We start from the raw sequence: 10,283 nt of genomic DNA, 5'->3' as shown, positions 1-10,283 counted from the left end.
GTACACCATATTGGTTCACAAATAGTTAACCGAGTTTAGCCATATGATTAATCTCATATCAACCTTATTCATCTTAACCATAACTAGTTCAAATGACTCAAATGAAACTAGTTAAAGAGTTGTTCAATTGCTATATTCTCATGGATTTATACAAGAACACAATTGAAGCAAAGTCGGTTTGATTCACTCGAATCAATACATGAACATTATAGCCATGGTTTGCAAAGATTGCATTCCTTATTAATAAATGTTTAAGTTCATGTACACTACCGATTTTAGAAAGTAATCAATTAAGTATGCGTACTTAAGTAACCGGATTGGAGTTTGGTTTGGTTTTCAAACTCAGAAGAAATTCACGGACGTGAATTTTCCGCCAGTATGCGTACGGGTACGCGTACTTAGGTAACTGAATGAGTTGGTCTTGAAATTCCAACATCGATAGAAATTCACGGCCGTGAACTTCCGCCAGTATGCGTACGGGTACGCATACTTATCCACTCTCCTTCAACCATTTTGTATACACACAAGTATGCATACTTTAGGTTCCCGGTTTTGGACTTATACACAAATGTGCGAACACACTCTATGCTTATATCCAAAGAAGGTTACATGATTCTAAACTCTTTATTTCAATCATTTAAACATTCTTCTATAATGACAATAGCCATTTTCGCACACTATTAGCATCAAAGCAATTTTCAAGATATTGAAATAATCATTATAGAAACATTCCAAGTCTTACACCAAATAATTGCATCACACAAAACATGTAAGATATTACTCGGCAATTTTCTCATGATATAAGTTGAACTTGGTCGAAGCGAATGCTTATCAACACATATTTCGAGAAATATGTAAGCGGGATATACTCAGCTCGAAATCTCAAATGTGTGTATAGAAAACTATATCGTAATACGACTTATGTCTCAATATAGGAGATAGAGTAGAAATAGACTTTCCAAGTGATAGATGAGTTTAAGTCTCCACATACCTTTTGTCGGTGAAGTTACACAAGATCTGCTTAGTAGTTCTTCATATTCAAGTGATAAACTTCGTGAAGTCTAAGCTCAACTACACAAACTATGTCCTAGTCCGAGACATCTATAAATAGGCTATAAATCAAGACTTATAGTTTTGATCACTAATATTGGCAAACATGCTTGAGATAGCAACACATGCGAGTTCGACCGAGCAGTGCTCTAACAATTGGGTATCAAGTGTTTTTGCTTAACGAAATTCGGCGCAATTGCGGTGTTATAATGTGTATATTTGTTTCAATTGCTTCCGGTTAAGAAAATAATTGTGCAAGTCAATTTATTTTTGTTTGTATGTATTGTTTAGGCTTAACAAAAATATGGTATCATTTGTTTAGTCCAATTGATTTCGGGTAAGAGAAACTAAGTTAATTCTGATCTTAGTTAGACTTATCAAATTTGAGGATTCGGTTATTCAAGTCTGATCGAATGCCTTGACAACAAAAAATAGTTAACTAACCTAGTGTTTGTCTTGTCTAAAGGGAAAGGTCTAAGTTATTATCTGAATAATTAGAACCTGACGAGAGAAATAAAGTTAACTCTGATCTTTATTTTGGTCTTATCAAAATAAGTGATTGTGCATACGCAATCGGTCTAACAAAGAAATTAAGTTTCTTAGTCGATTTGTTAGATTATTAGGGAAAATTGCTTCGGGCAATTGTTTCATTGATAACATATTGAAACTTATTTACTTTGTAGTTTCGGTTTTAATATTGGTCATTTAAAGTGGTATGTGAAACCTTTGTGCTTAACTCTTATAGGTTTTTACAAGTCTTTTATATTTGTAAGATCCTTTCAGTTTGTCCTTTATTTTCTCGAACCTTTGTCATTTTGTGACAAAAAGGGGGAGAAATATATAGAGTAAACAAGTGACTTTTAATCAATAAGGAAAGGACAATTGTGCTTAAACGTTATTGTTTGTACCATAATATTCGAGTACCGATACGGGCTAACTACATCACTTTAGCGGTTTATCGACCCAGGCCTAATACCAGTAAAGATCGGTCTGACCCATTTCCAGAAGCCCGTATCCATCTGAAACCCTAGAAGAAAGTTTTAGAACATCCACAACCGTATAAAAAAACAATAACCCTAAAAGGGGTGGAAGAAAAAAAAAGGAGGGGAAGCTGGGGCAAAAACGATTGTAATGAAATCAATAGAATAAAATACTCTCCTTAGGGAGATTCATCCGTGGACGTAGGCACAATGCCGAACCACGTTAAATTCCTTGTCTTATTTATTTTTCCTTCGATTCGTTTTTAACCCTAATTTTACCTTAATTCTTAATAATCATCATCATCCATCGTGTTTGCACCTAAAAGTAATTTTGTCTCCAAACATTTGCGCCGACTAACGGGACTCGAGAAAAGATCCTCCTGTTCTACCAGAAACAACGGTATTACAGCAACTTGAAGTTATGTTCGTGAAAGAAGATCGTGTTCGTGAAACAGCCCCAAAGCGGAAAAGAAACCAAAGGAATTCACATGAAAAAAAAAAAAATCTTTATTTTCTGGTCGTGCTTCAAATCATACAGAAGTTGATGTTCCATTGAAATCTTTTTTAGTTCTCACCATAACATCCTCTTGAATATTATACAGACGTTGACGTTCCGTTGGGATCTGTTTTAGTTCTCATCATAATTTCCTTATGAATATCATACGGACGTTGATGTTCAATTGGAATCCTTTTTAGTTCTCACCATAATATCCTCATGAAAGAAGAGGAGCATCCATAAAAGTCGAAGGCCATCTCCAGTGCGACGTTTCAACTACAGCCACACCGGGTACAGCCACCGTGATCGCACAAGACCAAATACCAAAGTTTAGGAAGAATTCAGCTGATATCGTCGTCTCAGACCCAATAGACTCATACAGGCCAACTCGAAAATAAGTGATTCAGAGACATCCAAGCTTCTGGAATCGGTCAGCTAGCTCGGTCAATGTAAATCAGCTCGGACAACACACGCAAAAGGAACGTTTCTATCCTTAAATCTCTTTAAATTATTTTTAATTTAATTCCATGAATCAAGGCTTACGTTTCAATCCTTAAATCCCTTTAAATTATTTTTAATTTAATTCCATACATTAAAGCATACGTTTCTTTCATTAAATCTCTTTAAATGATTTCCAATCTAATTCCATGAATTAAGTGGCCTAATGAGTAAAGCATTAAGATGAAACACTTCATATGCTTCATATCATTATTATAATTCCAAGCAACTTGCTCAGTACAATAGGAGTTAATGGAGTTGGTAATTCGTAGCAAGTTTATCCTTGTTGTCGAGTGTTTGCATACGTTGTCCAGCGATACCAAGAATTTTTTCTTATAGAGTCCAAATGAACTATAGGTTGCTCTGTGAGTTTATATGTTTGTAGAACGAAAAAGCAGAATCACTCATAGCTTTCAAAATGCTAGTAAATAAAAGTTTGAGAAAATGCTACCACCAGACGTTTTAACACATGGCTGCGTATGTTAGCAACTTGGACACTGCTCAGTTAGATCATCTGACAAATTGCAATCAATTGATTTTAGGCAATTACACAGTTTTTCTATTTAGCTTTACCGGAACTGTCATTCCCGGAGTCCACTGGCCAAATGAAAATCATTATTGATTCTATATTGAACCTGACTTTTCATTGAGAAACAGGTGGCGACAAGAGGTCGACAATAACCTTTTACATATGAAGGGTGGTTACTGGTTCATAAGAAAAACCTCTTCTTAGCCGTGAACACATCCTAGCCCGTACGAGCCGCAAACATATAAACATTCTGATAAGAAACGATTTGTTTCTTATTCACGGCTAGCAGTTCAAGCTTAAAAGGTCATGATTTTAGGAACCAGTAAACCCAAACAGTAATAATTTTCTTAATATTTTCCTTATTATATATCAATGAATGCGAAAGGCCTATTTATAGGCTATGGAAAATAAGAAAACAAATCCTAAAGAGATCACTTTTAATATAAATTCTAATTTCTAATAAAATACTTATTTTTCCTAATATAAATTATTAATAAATTAAATAATTAAATATTAAAACATAAATAATGTTGTTGTCGTGTTCTGCAATGATTAGCCAAGGTGGCTTCCATAGTTTTAATAAGCTTGACCCGAATAATGGACTAAGAAGACCACAAATGCTCCAGTGTCGTACCGAGTCAACAATGTTGACAAAATCGATAAGACGTGGTCTTATCGTTCCACCCTCCTTAAATGGGACTTTGCCCTCAAAGTCCACTATATATATGGACACAGGCTCCACATGTGATCTTATTATTCCATCCTCCTTAAATAGGACTTTGCCTTCAAAGTCCGATCTCGACACAACTACAACTTGTTTTTCTTCCGTATTCGACTCGGTGTATGTTATTTCGGCAAAATCAACGGAACAAACATCTTCGACAACCTCTACCGACATATGTGATGATGTAGAGTTCAAATCATGAATTGCTTCAATTTTCTCATAATTAGCTACTTTTGCGGCTTAATATTTCTCGTAAGTCATCTCTCCAAACTTAGACAAAATGCCACACAAAAAATTATACCAAGATCCCATATAAAGAGTTTCCCATTTATACCAACTTAATGCTTTCCATTCGAGATGTGCACCGGCTATTGCAGTTTTTCTATGTGGTGCAATATTATTAGACTCAAAATATGATTCAACTGTAAATAACCATTCTACTGGATTTGTACCGTCAAAAATAGGAAGAATTGGAGATGGGTTTTTGTTTCGATATTTACTGTTCCAGCACATGCTTGAGACGGAATTGTTGGGTCTAACGTTGGTTAATAGTTGGGCTTCACAAGTAATAGGCTGGACGGTTGGACCTATGGAGTAGGTGTACTGGTCCGTTATTTTTAGGTTTGGAAGAAAGAGTTTTCCAAAACTAAAAACACGCTGGATGGAGAGATTCGTGGATTGGTGGGACCGTGGGAGGCTAATGAGCAATAGAGGCAACCAAACCTAGGTTTAGTCATTAGTGGGATGAATGAACGGATGATGCTGCAAGTAGGATGTTAACTTACCGAATAAAAAAAACTGATAACAGCCTTTGACTATGAGCCAATCCTATTAACACTGTTGACCACGTTTTTGATCTCCTCGATGTGAGCAAGCAACTGCAACAATTGACACGGAGATGAAGCTTTGCAAATCCAGATGACCGTGTATAACTTGAGTGAATATAAGCACCGACGGACGATATTTTTTTTTATTTTTCGATACGGTGAAAGATGGGTTAGATGATTTTGGTGATTTGTGCTTGTAGTGGTAGTAGATGGTTATGGTGATGATAATAGGGTAGCGCAAGTTGGGATAGGAAAGAATTTGTCTGATACCAATGATAAAAAACAGTTTGTTTCTTATTCAACGGCCAGCAGCTCAAGTTCAAAAATTCATGATTCAAAGAAATCAATAAATCAAAGGGTAGTAATTTGCTTAATAATTTTCTTCTTATAATTAATCAACTCATAAGGCCTAGCTACATTACTTGGAAAATAAGAAAATAATACTACTCCTAAAATACTATTCTAAACAAATATAAAATCTAAATAAAATAATTAAATACTTAAAATATAATAAAATACCTAAATAAATATATTATCTCTAATAATAAATAATTTATGCTTATCCAATGCCTTGTGCCTCTATTAGATTTGTGTGCTCGCTGCGCCCTTTACTTGCTAGCCAGGGTGGTTTCCACAATCTTGAGAGACTAGACCCGTATAAAGAATCATATATGCCAAATATGCCTGAGTGACGCATCGGGTCAACACCGTTGGCATGTTCCATAAAACGTGGTCTTATCATTCCACCCTCCTTAAATGGGACTTTGCCTTCAAAATCCACTATATATATTGGTACTGGCTCCACATGTGATCTTACCATTCCACCCTCCTTAAATAAGACCTTGCCCCCAAGGTCCGGTTTTGGTGCATCCATAACCTGCTTTTCTTTTCCGGCAGCTTCCAGAGAAATATTAACCGTATCTGAAATTTTAATCGGTTCATTGGATTTTGGAATCACAATAGTCGAACAATTAGATGTAGTTGCAACATGGTGTGATTTGACGACTTTAGCTCTTTTATGCTCACCGAACTCTTGGAACGCAGATTCCCAATAAGCACGACTTTCATCTGAATTTTGTTGCAAATTGTTTAAGGCAAGTTCCGGATCACCACTTCCAAAACGCTTTAATAATGCAAAATAAAAATTCTTCTAAGACCCTGAAATATAATTTTGTACCCACTTGTACCATTTAAATGACTCCCCACTAAGGTGATTACTAGCTATTTTCACAAAATCTTGTGAAGAAATATTACGAAACTCAAAAATTAATTGTGCTTGAAATAACCAACTTTCTGGATCTATGCAACATTTTCCTGGATTGTTCGTGCATACCAGCAAAGATATTGGATGAATCTGTTAGGCTTGACGTGGAGCTAAAACTGGCCCAACTCTAGTCAAACTCGTATTGGGCTAATATTACTCTTGGGATTACTGGGCTATGCAATAGTAATCTTAGGGTTGGACGAAATTGGAGAAAAGATACGTACAACCGTACAAGTTCTGTTGAATCCTTGTAGATCGACACCTCGTTGGCCATGAATCTCGGTGTAGAAACGTGGAGATCTTCTTCCAAGCTCTCTTACTTGACAAAAGAAACGGATTTGTCACGATGAAAGATAATGGATGATGGATATTGGTGATGATGATAGGTTTAGCGGAAATTGGGATAGGAAAGAACTTGCTCTGATACCAGATTTGTTTCTTTGTTTCTTATTCACGGCCAGCAATTCAAGCTCAAAAAATCATGTTTTTAGGAACCATTAAACCCAAACAATAACAATTTTCTTAATATTTTTCTTATTATTTATCAATTAATGGGAAAGTCCTATTTATAGGCTACATTACTTGGAAAATAAGAAAACAAACACTAAAGAGATCACTTTTAATATAAATTCTAATTTCTAATAAAATATTTATTTTTCTTAATAAAAACTATTAATAAATTAAATAACTAAATATTTAAATATAAATAATGTTGTCGTCGCGTTCTGCAATGCTTAGCCAAAGTGGTTTCCATAGTTTTAATAAGCTTGGCCCGAATAATGGACCAATAAGACCACAAATGCTCAAGTATCGTACCGAGTCAACAACGTTGACAAGATCGATAAGACGTGATCTTATCACATTCATAAAGACTTGCCACCAAGAGCGGCCAAGTGATTCACGATTCACTTGCGAGACAAGTGGCTCCTGAACTACGTAACCTAAAGGGACTTGCGAGATTCAGCAAGCAGAAGCTTGTCTCAATTCGACAATGATGGGCAGCAGTGTGCAGAACCAATATATCGAAGAGCGGCAATAAAACAACAACCTCAATCACCAAAAATGATAAAGTTAGTCACCTGGATTCAAATTCAATTACAGAGATTTTGCACGGTCGCCAACCCCAATCACCAAAGAACTTCCCATGGAGGACTTGTATGATGGAGCACAAGCTAGAGTCTGCCGCAATGGAGGACGTCAAACGACCACATGCTAAAAGATCACGCCAAAGGATCGGCTCATTTCACTCGTAATCATTCCCGTTAAGGAAGAAGCTCTGATGGATTCCCAATGTCTGAGCGCAAATGCTTCTTCTGAAAACTAATTTTTCGGTAAGATGTTAACTTCCTTTAAAAGTACCTTTTATGCCTTTGTCTCACTTATGACAGTTTTGATTCTCAAATCATAATAAAAAGCATCTGTTTGCTCAACCACTAATGATTTAATTGAAAGTACATCCAAGTTTTGGAAACACAAACCTATCCGGCGGTCCATGCCCGGAGATCTAAGTCTGACGGTCCGAGCCCGGAAACTCATGTGATGGCATGCGGAAATGCATACATCTCAATTCTGCGCGCATATTGAATAGTAGGATTGGTCCCCTATGCGAATTCAAGATAGCAGATAAATCTTAATACTCTGTTCATACGCGAGCAAGATACAGCAAGGAAGTACACCCTTGTGCGAGCATTAAGCAGCATGACATTCACAATTTGCTGGGGGCGAATTGCGTATCACCTCAACCGCAATAACCACCGCTTGGGGGTGAGATATATAACACTTCCGCGTAACAAAATAAATATCATATATAAAGTTCGTGGAAGTGACGTTGATTTTTTAATCCACGACTTGATAAGTTCGTATAAGCTTTATAGCTAAGTTCGTGGAAGTTGTGTTGATTTTTCATCCACAACTAGCGAGATCAAAGTTCGGGTAAGCTTTTATGGCTATGTTCGTGGAAGTTGTGTTGATTTTAAATCCACAATTAGATCGAGGTCAAAGTTCATGTAAGTTTTTATAGCTAAGTTCATGGAAGTTGTGTTGATTTTTATCCACAACAAGATCGAGTTCGACGTTCGTTTAAGCTTTTATAGCCAAGACCGTGGAAATTGTGTTGATTTTTTATCCACAACGTGATCAAGTTGGACGTTCGTTTAAGCGTTTATAGCTAAGTACGCAAAAACTGTTGCGTTGATTTTATGTCCGCAACACTGAAATATGTTGAGTTGATATCCACAAAATGATTTAAGTTTAAAGATCGTGAAAGTTATTGTGTTGACTTCTTGTCCACGATGTAGCCGAGTTCCAGATTCATTCATATTGCTTATGTTGCTGTTACAGAAATTCTCCAGCAACTTAATCTATTTTGGAGTTTGTGAAAGTTGTTGGCCAAGACCAGCAGTGTCACTGCTGTCCACATATTTATGCAGCACGCCTAAATTATCATACTACAGTGAGCATCCACAATATATGATCAAGCAAATTTACTAGCATGGACGAGTACTTCAGTTTCTTCGTACTTCAGTTTCTTCGTATTCATAATCAAGGAGCGTGCCTACATTTCTCACTGGACATTGGGGGTGTTTGATAAAAAAATTTAAATCAAGTATATCTGAGCTAAGCTGATCAGGTCTACAAGTTACTATTTAGCGGAATACACAAGTATCAATTTGACCTTACCTGAGTATAGTGTTACGTCACGGCGTTCTGCAAAGATTTGTAGTCAGGCTCTTTCACTGGTAGGGCAGGAGTTCGAGAAGAAGATGGACAGTTTACACCATCAACATCAGGTACCGGGATTGAAGGAGGCCGACGCTCCATTCCATCGTCAACATCCGGTACCGGAATTGAAGAAGGCCGACGCACTCTGGCATTCTCACTAGTCACTAGCCAATTTTGGGCTAGTTGACCCACTACCCAGCAGACCGTGGTCAGAAAGTACATGTAAATTGAACGAAGATCCAATTGGAAAGGTTGATTGAATAAACTTTTCTCCGTTACCGCGAGTAGTTTCTTTGCAACCTGAAGCACATGGGAGAGAATATTCACTCAGAAAGATGGACTTCATTTCCAAATTTCAAGAAGCAATCTATTATAGTTAATGAAGGAAAATGCTAAGAGGAGGTAGACATACCTGGTGGCAAAAAATCATTACGGGCAGCTGATATATTGTCATCATTAGGTGAGCTATCGTCAATAAAAACGGTGTTAGAAAAGTCATTTCCTCTCATGGCTTCTCTCCCTAAAGGGACACGAGCTGCATTCAAGTTGGGGAAAGGGCTAGGAGGACCACCTGACTCAGAACTTTCGTTTTCAAATCCAAGATCATCATTACTAGAATCAGAATTCGTGCTTTCGCTATTTCCAGCGAGGCCAGGAACAAATCCATCACTCGAAGCACATACACTTTCTTCTATGAAATTGTAATTTTTGTGAAACAAACGTTGACAACGGCGAGCAACTTTGCATACCTTCTCCGACATGGCATCAGGGATCCGAGTAACATTTCTGTTTAGGAGTCCTGCATCTCTGTTCACGCGGGATTGAAGTCTCAGTTTCATTTCTGCCCACCGCGGGACGGCAACGCTTTCTAGGAATCCGTGGAAAGCCAGAAGACGACGAAAACGAAGAACGACGTTTCTTAGAGTTGGTTTGATCTTGGGCAGATGGTCCTAAGCTGGGAGGAGCAGGATATTGGGAGACGGGAATGGCTGGAATAGCTGCAGAAATATTCCCGAATATTTTGTCCCTGTCGTAGATCAACTGAACGATGGAGTCTGGATACGCAACGTTGAATAAGTCGTCAGGAAGGCTAAAGAATCTCCTAATTCGCTCATCACTCGAAGGCAGGTGACACACGTCCAGGTTTCCGCGGCTGGATCACTGACCAATAGTTTATAAGATACAAGTGGATTA

At 37.3% G+C, this 10,283-nt stretch overlaps 1 protein-coding gene across 1 annotated transcript; it reads right to left on the bottom strand.

Moving 5' to 3' along the window:
- Positions 1 to 8,926: 8,926 nt before the first annotated feature.
- Positions 8,927 to 9,896, bottom strand: LOC113317682. The gene is made up of 2 exons (XM_026565814.1): positions 9,502 to 9,896; positions 8,927 to 9,389 (listed from the first exon to the last, which is right to left on the bottom strand). Exons 1-2 carry the CDS (start codon positions 9,848 to 9,850, stop codon positions 9,247 to 9,249), a joined length of 492 nt encoding a protein of 163 aa, XP_026421599.1. The 5' UTR covers positions 9,851 to 9,896; the 3' UTR covers positions 8,927 to 9,246.
- Between the last annotated feature and the right edge of the window lie 387 nt (positions 9,897 to 10,283).

Source organism: Papaver somniferum, chromosome 10, assembly GCF_003573695.1.
Source record: "Papaver somniferum cultivar HN1 chromosome 10, ASM357369v1, whole genome shotgun sequence".
Taxonomy (NCBI): Eukaryota; Viridiplantae; Streptophyta; class Magnoliopsida; order Ranunculales; family Papaveraceae; genus Papaver; species Papaver somniferum.
This window is presented reverse-complemented; position numbering and strand designations above follow the sequence as displayed.